Here is an 18362-nt window from a genome sequence, read left to right as displayed (position 1 = left end):
TATTCATGAGGTTATTATCTGTTTAATTCATATAATATGTTGCGTTGTGATTTAGTAAGTGGATTTGAGTAAGTTTTTCTTGTCTGAGAAGTTATTCTGAGTCAGTGTTTATGGGAATTGTATGTAGTTGTGATGTCTATCGACGTGGTTGTTGTGCCTCGGGTGGTGATCCGGGCACGGTACTTAGTGTTGTGATGCGGATATTTTCGCACTGCTGTGTGGCTGTTGGTGACGGTGTTGCGATGCCGTCACCGGTTGTGGTGGAGTTGGCGGGATGATTATGATTCGGGTTTCGAAAGTACATACCAGTCATACATAGATTGTTGTTTTGTTTGATGTTGCTTCCTGTGAGTTTCAGTTTGTACAGATAGACAGTTGTTTTGTTTATTGATGGTTCTTACCAGTTTAAGTTTGGGAATGAGGGTAAAGTATGATATGAAAGAGAGTTGTGTATGTTTTCGTTGCTGTCGTGGTATAGTGATATTCTGTTGATGGGACACAATTGTGAGAAGTTGTTATAGTACATGTGATCTTGTTGTAGATGAGGCATTGGTGCACATAGACATTGCAAGTGATTTGTGGAACATGTGTTGTACTGATATGGACGCTGCAGAGGGTTCATAATCAGATTTTTGGGACAGTGAGTGTAGGGTGTTTGGAATTAGTGACATGTTAAGTTATGTATGAGTTTTGCGGTAACGAAAGAAAGGAACTTGAGGATATAGTGTGAGTGTACGTAACAGATGTGGATCGTGAGTTATGCTTTTGGTAATAGCAGTTTTATATAGTTTATATAGAGAGGTATGTCATGTTACGGTAATGTGGAAGAGTTAGAGTGAGGGTATTGGCGGTTATTTTTGACATGTGGAAGAGTTAGAGTGTCTCTTATGATCAGGATTTTGTGGTATTGGTTAGATGGCATAAAGAATGAGTTGAGGTATGAGAACTGTTTAAGTAAGAGAGCCTTGGAAATAGGAATGGTTATAAGTGTGAGGGTATAGGCGGTTATCTTTTACATGTGGTGGTAATGAAGATAATGAGAGGATATAGCTAAGGATCTGATATTAGTAAGTTACGAGGACGTAACATTTATCTTAAGAGCAGTAGGATGCGGCAAGGAGAGTTTGATGGTTGTAGGAGTTGCAGCAGATTTGGAAGTTTGAGTCTTAATGGAGAATATAGGATGGATTTGTGTTATGGTTGTTTTTCTTAAAAAGGTCATGGTCGTGCTTGAAGTAGTTCGATGTATAGGAATGGGAGAATATTTCAATAGTGTTGAGAGTTGGATGGTGATGTTATAAGTGTGAGTAAACTTCGAGGACGAACTTCCTTTTAAGGGTGGTAGAATGTAACATTCCGTTTGATGTTTATGAGTATCTTGAAATTGGATTTTCTAGTGGATGATATGTTACGGAGCTAGCAGCGTTGGTGGAAGGTAGTTGGTTATGTATGGAGTAGGTGTCATGAGAGATATATATGTGGTAGATACGATATCGTGAGTCATGTTGTGGAAATAAACATAGTTGGTGGAGTGGGTGTTAAGAGTTCATGTTTTATAGGTTGGGTTTTCGATTGAGTTCCTAGCTATGTTGTGTTGGAATGTAAATTCGTAACAATGAAACCCGACAGCAAAAATTAGGGAAAGATGAAAACAGAAAAGACTTATCGTAAGAGATATGCAGTGCCGTGGTAAAAAACCACTGACTTGAAAACTATTACGGCACCACCGCGGTGGATATCGTCTCTCGCCGGTAGTTCCCCAAGGTTAACACTGCAGCCTTCGAACCGCACCACTGAAGTAAGAAGACTTTGGAACGGAACAGAAACTATACCCAGAACATTTTCAGAGAGAAGAAGAAGAAGAGAAAGGAATTGTGAGATTTTCTGTGTGTAAAATGAGGAGGTGAGCTGCTCTATTTATAATCGATAATAGAGCAGTTAGGAGCCAAAAACGCTCCAGTCAAACCACAATTAAGGCGTAATAAACGCCCTTAATTGCAGCAATTAACAGACAGATTTGACTGACTGCTAATACTCCCATATACACTGAATGTGGACAAGCCCACACCACACAAGACCAAAAAGGTAAAAGAGGGCCTTTGGCCCGCACCGCAGGTGCTCTACCCAAACCCAAACCCGAGCCCGAGCACGAGCCGAGCCGGGCCGGGCGGGCGCGCGCGTGTGTGTGTTTGGACCCAAACCCACAGGCCCAACACTCACCACAAAAGCCTCCTTGGACCAATCTCTTGCTCCATCAAGTGAAGGAAGCCTTATAAACATCAAAATATTGATGTTCCCCACCAATGTGGGACAAAAGGCAAAGAGAGGAAAGTTGCTTTTCAAGACAACACTCCAATAATCCCCCACTGATGGCGAAGAAAAGAACTAAGAAAAATTGGGTAAGGAAGGATTGGATACTTAAACGTTCAATGTCTTTCGACTTGAATTGACGTTTTAGTGAAATGAGGCAACAACTTACTATTAACAAGTGAATATCTTTCGATTTGAATTCCTTGTTTGGACTTCGGTTGAGACCCCCACAACACATATCATACCTTCTAAGACTGTTCGTTCCGCAAATTCAAAGTGCAACACTTTTAAAGCCATGCGTTTACCCTGGTTTAGGTGAGTGCTCTAGCAAGAAATTTCATATTTCTCACATAGATGGTGGCTGAACCATCACACCCCATAGGTAGCTCAAGTGCTTCTCATTAGCACTTCTCATAAGAGCTATTAAGGACAAAGTCCAACCTCTATAGAAACACAATCAATCAAGTGCGTCTCAAAAGCACCACCAAAATTGGCTATGGATATCAAATGCCATAGGAATGAGCTATAGAGTCCATCAAGTATCACACTCAAACTTGATTCAAGGACTTAAGCCCCATTCCCCTCGACATATCAAGGACTACTCTCCTTGTTAACCCCTTAGTAAGGGGATCAGCAAGATTACGTTCGGACTTCACATAGTCCAAAGCAATCACCCCATTTTTCAGGAGTTGTTTTACCACACCGTGCCTGATCCGAATATGTCATTTCTTACCATTGTAGACATTATTCTTAGCAACACTGATAGCTGCTTTACAATCACAGAGAAGGGAGACTGGTGCAACCTGTCCCCCCCACAAAGGCACGTCTGCTAGTAAGTTCCTCAACCAATCTGCTTCTTGACCTGCCAACTCAAGAGCAATGAACTCAGATTCCATGGTGGAGCTAGCTATACAAGTCTGTTTTGCAGACTTCCACGATATAGCTCCTCCACCCAAGGTGAACACATAACCACTAGTGGAATGTATTTCATCATTACCTGCAACCCAATTTGCATCACAATATCCTTCTAAAACAGCAGGAAATTTACCATAATGCAAACACAAATCAATTTTTCCTTTCAGGTATTTAAGTAAACGATGAAGTGCATTCCAATGCTCGGCACTGGGGTTATGTGTATATCGACTCAGCCTACTAATAGCATAAGCAATGTCTGGTCGAGTACAGTTCATGAGGAACATCACACTTCCTCTAATTTTAGCATATTCTTCTTGTGAGACACTATCACCCAAGTTCTTACACAAAGATATACTAGCATCATAAGGAGTTCTAGCAGGTGCTACATCAAAACTATTAAATTTCTTCAACACTTTTTCAACATAATGTGATTGACTAAGGGATATACCACTTGGGGTTTTCATAACTCTAACTCCAAGGATAACATCAGCTTCTCCTAAGTCTTTCATCTCAAAACGTGATGACAAAAATTGTTTGGTTTTATTTACAACAAATAAATTACTACCAAGAATTAACATGTCATCAACATATAAGCATATAATCACACAATCTGATCCAAACATTTTAGAATAAACACATGAATCAGAATTGTTAGTTATATAGCCATCATCTATCAAAGTGTTGTGAAATTTCTCATACCACTGTTTAGGTGCTTGTTTAAGACCATATAGTGATTTTCTCAGTTTACACACTTTACACACTTTACTCTCTTGACCCTTTACCACAAACCCCTCGGGTTGCAACATATAGATCTCTTCATTTAGGTCACCATTCAAAAAAGCAGTTTTTACATCCATCTGATGTACCACGAGATCATGAATAGCAGCCAAAGCAATAAGAGTTCTTATGGTGGAAATTTTAGTCACAGGTGAGTAAGTATCAAAATAGTCAATATCTTTCTTTTGTGTAAACCCCCTCACCACAAGTCTGGCCTTGAACCTTTCTATTGTTCCATCAGGTCTCATTTTCTTTTTAAAGATCCATTTGCTACTAATGGGTTTACTACCTTTAGGCAAATCAGTTAACTCCCAAGTCTGATTAGAAACAATAGAATCTAGTTCATTTTTAATAGCTTCTTTCCAAAAAACAACATCTATAGATCTCATAGCCTCATCATATGTTTTTGGATCATCTTCTATTAAGAAAGCAGAAACAAGCTCATCAAAAGCACAAATATCACCTGCGATTTCAGATAAGTGAAGTCTGATAGCATCAGTTCTGATGAAATCACTCCCGTAGCTCTTTTCAACTCTGGGCCTTTTACTCCTTCTTGGTTCAACTGCATGATCCACAGAAGTACTAGTACTCGCATGCGTAGAACTGTCAATAGGGTTAACACACGAGAGAAACAACAGGGGCATCGGGTAGTGATACTGTTTCCTTCTTCAAAGGAAATACCTGCTCAAAAAACTCAGCATCTCTAGCCTCAGATATAGACCTGTCACTTAAAGACATGAACCTATAAGCAGAACTATTTTGAGCATAACCAATGAAAACGCAGTCATAAGTCTTAGGTCCAATGGTTGGCCTCCTAAAGCTAGGTAAGCCTACTTTAGCCAAACACCCCCACACTTTAAGGTAACTTAAGTTAGGAGCATAACCTTTCCACATCTCATAGGGTGTCTTGTCTAGTTTCTTATGAGGTACCTGTTAAGAATATGACAAGTTTGAAAGCACCGCTTCCCCCACATATCATCGTAAAGGCGAACTTAAAAGCATAGCATTCATCATTTCTTTCAAAGTTCTATTTTTACGTTCAGCTACTCCATTCGATCGAGGCAAGTATGGTGGGCTCTTTTCATGTATTAAACCATTTTTCTCACAAAAATCTACTAAATAACCAGAGCCATACTCTCCTCCTCGATCGGACCTGACTCTTTTAATCTTCCTATCAAGCTGATTTTCTACCTCGTTTTAAACTTTATAAACATGTCCTCGCTTCACTTTTATTTCTAAGCAAATATACTTTGGTATATCTAGAAAAATCATCTATAAAAGTGACATAGTAATGTTTACCACTCTCCGCTCATGGTGTTTTTGAAGTCGGCTAGGTCGGTGTGAATTAACTCAAGAAGACTCGTTTGTCTAGTTGTAACAGGTCTACTAGGTTTCTTAGCAAATTTGGCCTCGACACAACTAGGACACTTCTCATGAGTTTCTGAAGATAACGAAGGAATAAGCGACATAGATTTGAGCCTTTTAATCGAATCAATATTCACATGACCTAATCTACCATGCCAAACAGCAATAGACTCAGAATATAAGCGAAGTAGAAGCATTATTATTAATGATAGGAGAATCAACATTCAAAACAAATAAACCCCCACAGAGATAACCCTTGCCCACAAAATCCCCATTGCGCGACATTACAACCTTGTCAGCCTCAAAAACAAGTTTCACACCAGCTTTGTTTAGCAAGGCACCAGACACGAGGTTTCGACGCAAAGTAGGAACATACAAAACATTATTTAAAGCAAGAGTTTTCCCTGAGGTTAGTTTGAGAAAGATCTTGCCTTTGCCGGTGATAACAGCAGAAGAAGAGTTACCCAGGTAGACACATTCACCATCGGCAACCTCTTCAAATTCAGCAAAGAGATCCTTGTTAGCACAAAGATGCCTTGAAGCCCCTGTATCCGGAATCCAATCACTAGCATTTGCAACCAGATTAGCCTCAACCACTACAGCAGCAATAATATCATCCTTTTCAGCAACATTAGCTTCAGCAGCAACTTTCTTTTGAGGACACTGATAAGCTTTGTGACTCGTTTTCCCACAAACATAGCAAACCAGATTTGGTTTCTGGATCTTTGAGGCAGGTTTGGTGAATTTCCCTTGACCAGCTTTCTTGGCATTCTGACCCTTGGATTGACCCTGACCAGCTTTAGCCTTTCCCTTACCCTTGAACCTATCTTCTTTTGAAGACCCACCAGTTTCAACAAGATTGGCTTTGACAGTAGTAAGAGACAATTGGACTGACTTATCTTTCAGACGATTAGCTTCTTCAGTCCTCATGTGGCCTACTAGCTCTTGAAGGGACAAATCTTTCTTCTTATGTTTCAAATGGTTTCTATACTCATTCCAGGAAGGGGGAAACTTTTCTAGTAAAACATTAGCCAAGAAAATTTCATCTAGTTTCATTCCCTCATTAGTGACATCAGCACACAAGTTCTCATAAACATGAACTTGCTCCATAATTGGTTTGTCATCTACCATTTGAAACCCAAGCCACTGCCCGACAACATATTTTTTCTTACCCGCATCGTCAGCCTCATATTTTTTCTCTAACAGTTCCCATATGGTCTTAGCAGATTTATGGACCGAAAATAAGTCAAAGAGGGTATTCGACATATGAGTAAGGAGATGGAACTTAGCAGTTTTGTTATCCTTATCATGTTTCTTAATTGACTCCTCATTCGACTTAACAGCAACAGACGAAGGTGGGGTAGTCTCTACACTAGCAAGATTCGAGCGGGAGGGTCGAAAACAAAACATAGTCGATTTCTAATTGTTCAAAATACATAAGCAGTTTCTGAGACCATCTTTTGTAGTTCATACCGTCTAAAGGTTCCAGTTTCGACAATTCAGACAGGATTTTGTTTGAGATGGCAGCCATTGTTACGACAAAATTAATAGTTTTCAAATTGTTGGAATGTAAATTCGTAACAATGAAACCCGACAGCAAAAATTAGGGAAAGATGAAAACAGAAAAGACTTATCGTAAGAGATATGCAGTGCCGTGGTAAAAAACCACTGACTTGAAAACTATTACGGCACGACCGCGGTGGATATCGTCTCTCGCCGGTAGTTCCCCAAGGTTAACACTGCAGCCTTCGAACCGCACCACTGAAGTAAGAAGACTTTGGAACGGAACAGAAACTATACCCAGAACATTTTCAGAGAGAAGAAGAAGAAGAAGAGAAAGGAATTGTGAGATTTTCTGTGTGTAAAATGAGGAGGTGAGCTGCTCTATTTATAATCGATAATAGAGCAGTTAGGAGCCAAAAAACGCTCTAGTCAAACCACAATTAAGGCGTAATAAACGCCCTTAATTGCAGCAATTAACAGACAGATTTGACTGACTGCTAATACTCCCATATACACTGAATGTGGACAAGCCCACACCACACAAGACCAAAAAGGTAAAAGAGGGCCTTTGGCCCGCACCGCAGGTGCTCTACCCAAACCCAAACCCGACCCCGAGCCCGTGCACGAGCCGAGCCGGGCCGGGCGGGCGCGCGCATGTGTATGTTTGGACCCAAACCCACAGGCCCAACACTCACCACAAAAGCCTCCTTGGACCAATCTGTTGCTCCATCAAGTGAAGGAAGCCTTATAAACATCAAAATATTGATGTTCCCCACCAATGTGGGACAAAAGGCAAAGAGAGGAAAGTTGCTTTTCAAGACAACACTCCAACATGTTGTTGTGTCTTGGTCGAGTTAGTATGTTTGTTTTTATGTATGGGTTGAACTTCGGGGACGAAGTTCTTTTTAAGGAGGGAAGACTGTAATACTACGGTTTTATGAGCCTCAGGGTACTCTATCGAGTGGGCCTTACTCTGTCAAGTAGGGGTGTTTTGCATTTTTTAAAATATTTTCTAACCTGTAGGGTACTCGATCGAGTAGCCTTGGTACTCGATCGAGTAGCCTTAGTACTCGATCGAGTAGGCGGCACTCGATCGAGTACGTCAGTTACTCGATCGAGTGGCTCGGTTTGCGGGTAATGTTTTGTCGGGTTTTGTTAATGATGCGAGATAAGTATAAAAGGTTGTCCGTCACTTTTCTTAGTTTCTTTTATCTATTCTAAAACCTAAGTGAGGAGAAAAAGAGTTACGTAGTTTGTCTGTCATCGCATCATTAGCAAATCCCGGAGCTAGAGGTGTCGGATTTCATCGTTCTTTACACCGTTGTGATCCTTGTGTCGAGGGTAAGCTTTACATATAATTTTTATACTGTTTTGTTAAAGTTGGTTAAACCCTAATTTTGGGGTTTGGGGTTTTCTATGTTTTGTTGATGTTAGATTGTGATTGTATGATAATGTGTATAGAAGGAGGGTTCATAGAAGAAAGATTTTGAGACAGCTGCTAGATCGTCTGAATAGTGATTGCGTTCCAGGTAGGGTTTCCCTACTCAGTATTAGTCCCATAATGTGGTGGTGGTGATTTGTGTTTGTTGATTGTTATAATACGAGTATTGCGACGGTTGTTGGTTTTGATTGCTGTTTAGTAGTTATGATTGTTTGTATCTTTCTGTGTTTTTCGTGGCGCGTCCCTGGCTGAGTGGAGTCACTTGCAGGAGTGGTTTCACGCCCATTATTCGCCTTCTGTGGAACCCGCCACAGAAGGGATGTGCACATTAATGGATTTGGGTTTATCGCTCGACGGAGATGAGCGGGGATTAGGTGGGAACGGCAGCGGTCCCCCACCGGGCGGCGTGGAGTGACTGTTGCGATGAGCACTCGCGGGTGGCTACACACTTTAGTGTGTAGTCGTATTTTGGAGTTGGTGATGGAGTTCGGAGTATATCCGTGACGATTGAGCCTGTGTTGTTTCTTTGTGTTGTTGGATTATATAAATTGTGTGATTAGTACCGACCCCGTTTAAATGTTTTAAAACTGTGGTGATCCATTCGGGAGTGGTGAGCGATTATTGAGAAAGTATGATATGACGCGTATGGGATAGATGGGATGAGTCATCACGTGGCAGTTAGAAGTCTTCCATTTGTGTCGACGATGTTTTCTGACTTTGATAGTTTTAGCGAGATCGTCTCGTGAATCTTGTAATTCAGTTTTACAGTTTTGGTTTTGATCTTGTAATCACTTTAAACTATATTGTTATTTAAATTATGTTTCTTCATTGTCATTTGATTATCATTGCCTCGGGTAATCGAGATGGTAGCACTTCCATGCCTTAAGTGGTCCTGGTAAGGCACTTGGAGTATGGGGGTGTTACAGATATCCATTATGGTAAAAATATTTGTCATAAAAATGAATTAAAATGGTAAAAACCGTGAAAGGAAAGAAGTAAAAATAAAAGGAAAATGTTGTGGAAATACGAACTCAAACACGTTTGAGTATGACCTGAGAAGCCACAAGAGGCGCGAGTCTCTTTGTAACACCCCCATATACCAAGGTGCCTTACCAAGAACCACCCTAGCATATAAAGGTGCTACGATCTCGCTTTTCCGAGGCAAGTATATTAAAAGTGACCATAAAAGAAAAATTATTAAAGTATAAAGTTAACTTATTACATCGTCTCAAACTACAAACCAAAGTATACGAAAAGTGAATCCAAAACAACTCATACAGCATCTAAACTCGCAACAACGGAAGCTAAGACTCTAAGTGATGACATCTCCTCCTTGATCCCGCAGCTAACATGAAATCATCACCTGTCACAATCTGCTCACCATCCCCGAATGGATAACGACAGGTTCAGAAAACATAAACGGGGCCAGTTCACTGATTAATCAAGATAAGAAATCACCAAAATAACCAATACAATTCAATCCAGTCATTGTATCATCCTCCAAAGTCCATTAGTGACCAGTAACTGACTACATATTCAAATGTGTAGCCCTGCCAGATTACCCATCGCAACAGGTAATCCACACCACCAGTGGGGGACCGCGGCCTTGCCCACCAAATCCCCCCTCATCGCAACAAACAATAACCCATATCCATTAATGTGCACATCCCCCTTATGACAGGAACCACAAGGGGCAAATCAAGGGCGTGAAGCCATTCCCGAAGATGACTCCACTGGAGGACGCGCCTCGAGAATACAGACAAACAACAACCAATCCAAATATTCAAGAAATACAATTCCAATATAAATACTATCAAGCCAATACATCAATCAACATCGTCTTAAATCAATTAAACAGGCAACTGAGTAGGAAAACCCTACCTTATTACGATTCCGAAATCACAAGCAAAGCGGAAGCTAGAACTGTTCTTCTACAAATCCTTCACCTAACAATAACACAACAATACTATATCACAATCATGTTAATATACCTTTTTCCCAATCTACACCATTAGGGCAAAACCCTAAAAGACAAACATAAATAATTGACAAAGCACTAACGACTTACCGATGAAACTGATACGGAACAGACGAAAGAGTGACTCACGAACGATCGACTTGCCTTGAGAGTGATTAGGGTGATTAGAGAAGTGAATATCGTAGTTTAGGTTTTGATAAAATAATTAGTAATTGTTAAACGAAGTTTATATAATCTCTAATCATCTTAAATCAAACCGCGGAAATTAATTGTGTCAGACCGCTTACTCGGTTGAGTACTTGGGGTACTCGGCCGAGTATGCCTTACTCGGCCGAGTATCTCACTACTCGCCGAGTGTTCCTGGACAGTAACCTGCCCAAAAAACACACGACACCCTACTCGGCTGAGGTAGCCCTATTCGGCCGAGTAGACTAGACTCAGAAAACCGTGGTATTACAGTCTTCCCTCCTTAAAACGAACTTCGTCCCCGAAGTTCATACCATACTCATAACAAAATAGCACAAAACAACACTAACTACCCAAAGACAACAACCACAACTACTTAAAGGTACCAACAACAATAACTATAAACAACAAAACAACTCATCCCAAGCTCAACGATACAACCAACACAACCATCTAGACCTCAAACTAACTTATAACATGCATGCAACCATCTCCTACCCTCCATAAAAGACAATGGTTACGTCCCCGTAACCAAACATAGCTTATCAAAAAGGTGAGGAAAACGCTCTCTCATAGACTCTTCTGGTTTCCATGTGGCCTCGTCCACATTGTGATTAGACCAAAGCACCTTAACTAAGACTGTTTCACCATTCCTTGTCTTGCGTACCTTACGGTCCAAGATCTCCTTAAGTACCCCTGCGTAAGTTAGAGCCTCATCTAACTCGATGTTCTCAACCTCAAGTACATATGACGGATCACTCACATACTTCTGGAGTTATGATACATGAAACACGTTGTGAACCCGATCAAGAAATGATGGTAAGGCTAGCCGATAAGCTACTTCACCTACCCGGTCCAGAATCTCATAAGGGCCGGTAAACTTCTGGCTTAACTTTCCTCTCTTGCCAAACCTCATTACGCCTCGCATAGGTGACACTTTTAGGAGGACCTTGTCACCTACCGCAAACTCAATGTCCCTTCGGTGCAAATCCCCGTAACTCTTTTGTCGGTCCTGAATTGCTTTCATCTTCTGGCGGATCAAGTGAACTTGCTCATTCATATCTTGCACCATTTGTGGCCCCAAAACCACAGACTCAGCACTATCATCCCAGGACACCGGACTCCTGCACTTCCTGCCATACAGAGCCTCAAAAGGTGCCATTCCAATACTAGTGTGATAGCTGTTGTTGTAGGAAAACTCTATCAAGTCCAGCCTATCCTACCAACTTCCACCAAAATCCATGGCACAATCTCGTAACATGTACTTTAAAGTCTTGATGGTTCTCTCAATTTAACCATCCGTCGCAGGATGAAATGTTGTACTCATCTTTAAGGTAAAACGCAGCTTGCTCTACCATCATATCCTTAGGACACTTCACCACCTCAAGCAGACTCTCCATCTCATGGTGCCAATTATCAAGCAACTTTAGCTCACCCGTGCCATCATAAGTAGTGGGGTGGAAGCGAGAAATGGTGGTGCTCAGCTTGGATGCATCTCCGGTTTCTCTCCTCCCTTACCCACATTCTTAAGTGCTTCCATGAGCGCATCTTGCTGCTCAATCATTCTGGTAATCTCATCTAAAGTCATATCAGATGCCTGGATGTAAGCGGCATATATCTTTGGCGACATTTTGAGATGATCTAACCAAGAGAAACATAAGAACATAGCCTACGGCTCAAAATAAACACATTATCTGCCAAAGAAGTACTCGGCCGAGTACCAGGAAGTACTCGGTCGAGTAACGACTACTCGTCGAGTACTGAGACTACTCGGCCAAGCATCCTACTCCATTAGTTGACCTCTAAAACACATAAAGCATGCTCGGTCGAGTACACCTAACTTGATCGAGTGCCCCTCTTACTCGGCCGAGTGGTCATGATTAGTAGCTACTGTTTTAAATCTAGTACCCTCACTCGGTCGAGTACCTGTCCTGCTCGGCCGTATCATGCCAAAAATGAGATACCCTTCAACTTAAACACATGTATACATACGTATATTACCTATTAAACATAATATATCAGCCAAAAGCCACATATTAACATCCAACACGCTTCATATATCCACAATATTCTCTATTCATGTAATCATAGGCTTCAATCCATCCAAAAATTTCACAAAAAACATATATATAACACATGTAGCGATTCCTAAGACACCCCATAATGACCGGCTCAAAGTTTTAAGGGCCAAGCTGTGGCTTTAGGACGTCTCCCAAGCCTTTGCGGTAGCTCCAAACAAATCCTACCTGGGTTCATTTTAATTAGACACCCTATGTTCATTTTGTTCATTGGTTTTAGGTTTCAAAATCGCCGCTCTAATATCACTTTGTAACACCCCCATATACAAAGGTGCCTTACCAAGGACTACCCTAGCATATAAAGGTGCTGCCATCTCAATTTCCCGAGGCAAGTATATCAAAAGTGACCATAAAAGAACAATTATTAAAGTATAAAGTTAACTTATTACATCGTCTCAAACTGCAAACCAAAGTATAAGAAAAGTGAATCCAAAACAACTCATAAAGTATCTAAACTCGCGACAACGGAAGCTAAGACTCTAAGTGATGACATCCACTCCTTGATCCCGCAGCTAACATAAAACCATCACCTGTCACAATCTGCTCACCATCCCCGAATGGATCACCAGAGTTTTAGAAAACATAAATAGGGTTAGTTCACTGAATAATCAAGATAAGAAATCACCAAAACAACCAATACAATCAAATACAGTTGTAGTATCATCCTCCAAACTCCATTAGTAACCAGTAACCGACTACACACCCAAGTGTGTAGCCCTGCCAGATTACCTATCGCAACATGTGATCCACACCGCCAATGGGGGACCGCAGCCTTGCCCACCAAATCCCCGCTCATCGCAACGAGCAATAACCCATGTCCATTAATCTGTACATCCCCCCTATGACGGGAACCACAAGGGGCGAATCAAGGGCGTGAAGCCATTCCTGAAGATGACTCCACTCAGCCGAGGACGCGCCTCGAGAACACATACAAGCAACAACTAATCCAAACATCCAAGAAAGACAATTCCAACATCAATACTATCAAGCCAATACATCAATCAACATCGTCTTAAATTAATTAAACAGGCAACTGAGTAGGGAAACCCTACCTTATTACGATTCCAAAATCACAAGCAAAGCGGAAGCTAGAACTGTTCTTCTACAAATCCCTCACCTAACAATATCACAACAATACTATATCACAATCATGCTAATCCACCTTTTTCCCAATCTAAACCATTAGGTCAAAACCCTAAAAGACAAACATAACTAATTGACAAAGCACTAACGACTTACCGACGAAACTGATACAGAAGAGACGAAAGAGAGACTCACGAATGATCAACTTGCCTTGAGAATGATTAGGGTGATTAGAGAAGTGAATATCGTAGTTTAGGTTTTGATAAAATGATTAGTAACTATTAAACAATATTTATATAATCTCTAATCACCTTAAATCAAACCGCGGAAATTAATCCCCTCAGACCGCTTACTCGGTCGAGTACTTCGAGTACTCGGCCGAGTACGCCTTACTCGGCCGAGTATCTCACTACTCGACCGAGTGTTCCTAGATAGTAACCTGCCCAAAAAACACACGACACCCTACTCGATCGAGTTAGCCCTATTCGGCCGAGTAGACTAGACTCAGAAAACTGTGATATTACACTCTTTGCATAGCAAAGAGCTTCTGTCTCAGGCCAAAACTCGGTTTTGGCTCATCTAACCTATATTTGAATCGTGTTATGCATTGTTCATGCTTATAAACTCATAAAAACAGTAAAGAAATGAAATAAGTGAGTTGTTTACACCCTCAAACTTACATGTTATGATGTTTGCAAGGTAGACGACTATTGAGATGGTTTTCTCGTTATACGACTACTTGGGATCAAAGAACTTTAAAAGAGTGCCTTAAAAAAGGATTTTGTTTTGAAAAGATGTTGAAAAGATGTTGTTTGAAAACATGTTGATTAATGTTGAGTTGGTCGAATGGGTCGGTCGAATGCACGGTGACGGTACCAAACAAAATGTGTAAGGCTTGTGTTTTCAATCGGTAGGTCGAAAACACGCGTCGATTTTTTGACTTAAGAAGTCGAAAGGTCTAGTATTTTAAGGGAGAAGGAGGGGGCGGACTCTCGCGTGAGTATTATGGTGTGTGAAGGTGGGTATTTATAGAGAATTATGGGATTATAGGTCGGTTGAGTTTGCTTGGAGGCTAAGGAGGAGGCCTACAGAGGCGCGAGCCACCTAGTGCTTCAATAGGGTGTCCTGTTCTTTTCAATTTGGACGTGGCCTTTGCTCTATCTATTGTTTGGTTGGTTTGATTTGTGGTATTTAAATAGGATGTCCTGTAACAATATGGTCATCTAATGAGATGGTATTTGGGTGTTATTTGGGGTAGTTATTTTGTGTGCTCGACTCAGTTTTGACCCGTGTTGAGTCGGGATTTAAATTTTGAGTCAGTTTTTGGCCCAATGTCAGTTTTAACTTTAATTAGTGTCATTTTAATGCAAATGGCATGATAAAATCATTTATTGCATTATTTTTGACATTCGAGACTCGGGTTGATTCAGATTGACTCGAGTTGCGAGTTTTCTAGTCGGTTTTGGGTCCAAAGACGGTTTTAACTCTAAATAGTGTTTTTTTAATGCAAATGAAGTTAGAAAACCATTTTTGAAATCATTTTTCATATCTGAGTAATGCATTAAACCGTCTCTTTTATAGCCAATCCACGCACGCATATCAAAATACGTTCTAGTCCGATCATCATCAGGTGTTTTTTTGGAAGGTGCAGATACTGGCTATCTACAGAGCCCCCACTTTGACTGAGGCTTGGACATGGCAAAATTCAAAGTATAGCCTTCAGGTCAATCGAAGATTACAACCTCAAAACCATTGCGACGTCGAGGCGACTCAAAAGGGTTTGAGCCAAGGACCTGCCGTCGAGAAGGGCGACATCGAGGCGACTCGGGGATTCGAGGTCGACTACCGATGCGGGTCGGTTAAAGTCCATTAGACTACGTATAAAGGCTCGCCAACCATAGGAAGTAGTCATACCTGAGGCATCTTCGGTATATGTCCTTGAATTGCTTCTTATTCGCGCGTAGAGGCTTGCCATCTATTGAAGGTGCGTAGAGACTCGCCAGCCATTGATGGTGCATAGGGACTCGCCGGCCATTGAAGGCGCGTAAAGGCTCGCCCACTATTGAAGGTGTGTAGAGGCTCACCAACCATTGAGAGTCTAATAATCATCTGCGGGAAATAGCCTGATTTCTCGGGCTTATTTTAAGAGATTTGATGTGTCAATTGACTTGCTGGGGAGAACTCAGCACTGTGTTTTGCTTATCGTTATGGTCTGCATGGTTAGTGACGCCACAAATGCAGTCTAATAAACAAGCGGGTAGGAATGCAAGCATATAAGCACGTAAGCACATAAGCATGTGAGCAATTAGCATATAAGGAACTAGCATGTAATATCTCACGTGAGAGGAGATAGGAGTTTTGAAAGTTGTGAAGCTTAATATTGAGTCTTGTTGCTCGTAGTGTAATACTCCGTATTTATGAGTCTTGGGGTACTCTATCGAGTAGGCCTTACTCTGTCGAGTAAGGGAGTTTTGCGAAATAAAATAGTTTCTGACCTGTGGGGTACTCGATCGAGTAACTAGGGTACTCGATCGAGTAAGGGGGCACTCGATCGAGTACCTTAGCTACTCGATCGAGTAGCCATTCTGGGGCTGTTTTGTCGGGTTTTGTTAATAAAGCGATTAAAGTATAAAACACTTCCGTCATTGTTTCCAAATCACTTTTACAAAACCTAAAACCCTGTTTAAGAGAGAAAGCAACAAGTTCATCTTCCTAATCGCATTCTTAGCAATTCCGGAGTTGGACGGTGGGTTCTTGTCTTTGTTTATACCGTTGAGTTCCTTGCGTCAAGGGTAAGATCTATGTACCCTTTTTATTGTCTTTCCTTTGATTTGGTTAAACCCTAATTTTGGGATTGGGGTTTTTTATGATTTGTTAAGGTTAGATTGTGATTATGTGATTATGTGATTATGTGATAGGAGAAGGATTTGTAAAGGAGAGGTTTTGAGACAATTTGCTAGATCGTCCGATGATTGTGTTGCTTTCGGTGCAGGATTTCCTACTCAAGTATTAGTCCCATAATGGGATATTGGTGATGTGCTATAGTTAGTTGTTTGATATGATGATTGTGATTGTGATTGTGATTGTGGTTGTGTTTGTTGATGGTTCTCGAGATGCGTTCGGGTGAGTGGGGTCACTTGCGGGAGTGATCTCACGCCCTAGTTTCGCCCTTCGTGGAACCCGCCACGGAAGGGGATGTGCACATTAATGGGACAGGTTATCGCTCGGTATGATGAGCGGGGCTTAGGTGGGAACGGCTGCGGTCCCCCATGGCGTGGGCTGGTCCAGTGGACGATCGAGTGATTGAGATGATTGGAGTTGGGTTGGTTGTGTATGTGTGACGATGATTAAGTCGTCCGCTTATCTTATTGTGACATGTATGTTAATTGTGTGATTAGTACCGACCCCGTTTAAATGTTTTAAAAACTGTGGTGATCCATTCGGGGTGGTGAGCGGCTTAGCAAGGGTATATCTTGGATACGCGTGGGATCTAGGGGATGGAGTCATCACATATCGTAGTCTTTAGTCTTCATTTGTGTTTGTTAGGACAGTTCCTTTCAGTTGGTTTATAGTTTGAGAACGATTTGTATTTTGCTTACAGTTGGTTTTGTAATGTAATCACTTAAACTTATTCAATAAAGTGTGTTTCTTCATTGTCTTATGATTATCATGCCTCGGGTAACCGAGATGGTGGCATCCTTATACCTGAGTGGTCCTGGTAAGGCACTTGGAGTATGGGGGTGTTACAAATGGTATCAGAGAGACGATCCCGAAACCTGTAACCAATGAATCTAATAAACCTAGGGAGTCTAATTAAAATGGACCCGGGGTAGAAGTTGTAGGAGCTAATGCAAAGACTTGGGAGACGTCCTAAAGTCGCGAACTCGCCCTACAATTTTGAACCGGTCACATGGGATATGAGTCGGGATCGCTATGTGCATACTTTGTGTGTTGTGTATCTATGTAGTAAGGTGTTGTATGAATCAATGGATGTATACATGTGGAGGATGTGAGACGTGTAGTGAAGGATAATGATGATATGATTATAATTGTCATTGATTGAATACATGAATTGCAAGACGGTTGGTTTGTAATGTTGTTTTGAATTGGTTGAAAAGATGAGTTAAGGAATTGCATGAGAATATGAAATTCATGTGGAGGACATGTTTATGTGATGGAAGTGGATTTTCTACTTTTGCTATGTTAGTAACATGTGAATAGGGGATTCCATGTCGTACATTATGTTATTGTGTACGTGAGGTTATAAAATAAGAGCATGTGGGTAAATCGTGATTGACAAGTTCAATAATCTATGTGCATGATAAATGTTGTTGCTTGGCTTTTGAACATAGTAACATATGATTAGCAATACTGGTTTTATGAGTACTGAGTCGTTTTGTCTACCTTGTGGTTGTTTAAGTCGTTTGGGAAGTAAAAATCAATAGTTGTGTTTTTCGATTATAAAGAGGTTGTCTTTAAACTGTTATAACTTGAGATGCATAAATGATTTTGATGTGATTCCAATTGGAGGTGATAGCTTGTCCTTTTACGATTCTAACGATAGGTCACACGCCCAAAACGACCAAGTAATGAGTGAGTTATGACTGTTTTACGAAACCTGGACAGTCTTTGAGAATTGGGGTACTCGATCGAGTAACTAGGATACTCGATCGAGTAAGGGGGCACTCGATCGAGTACCTTAGCTACTCGATCGAGTAGCCCTGGT

General features: G+C 41.1%; 1 protein-coding gene across 1 annotated transcript; it reads right to left on the bottom strand.

Moving 5' to 3' along the window:
* Positions 1 to 3032: 3032 nt before the first annotated feature.
* Positions 3033 to 3689, bottom strand: LOC141632609 (secreted RxLR effector protein 161-like). Its single transcript, XM_074445141.1, has one exon. The coding sequence runs from the start codon at positions 3687 to 3689 to the stop codon at positions 3033 to 3035; it is 657 nt and encodes a 218-aa protein (XP_074301242.1).
* Between the last annotated feature and the right edge of the window lie 14673 nt (positions 3690 to 18362).

The sequence above is a fragment of the Silene latifolia genome, chromosome Y (genome assembly GCF_048544455.1).
Source record: "Silene latifolia isolate original U9 population chromosome Y, ASM4854445v1, whole genome shotgun sequence".
Classification (NCBI taxonomy): Eukaryota; Viridiplantae; Streptophyta; class Magnoliopsida; order Caryophyllales; family Caryophyllaceae; genus Silene; species Silene latifolia.
The sequence above is the reverse complement of the archived record's forward strand: the minus strand, read 5'-3'. Positions and strand labels throughout refer to the sequence as shown.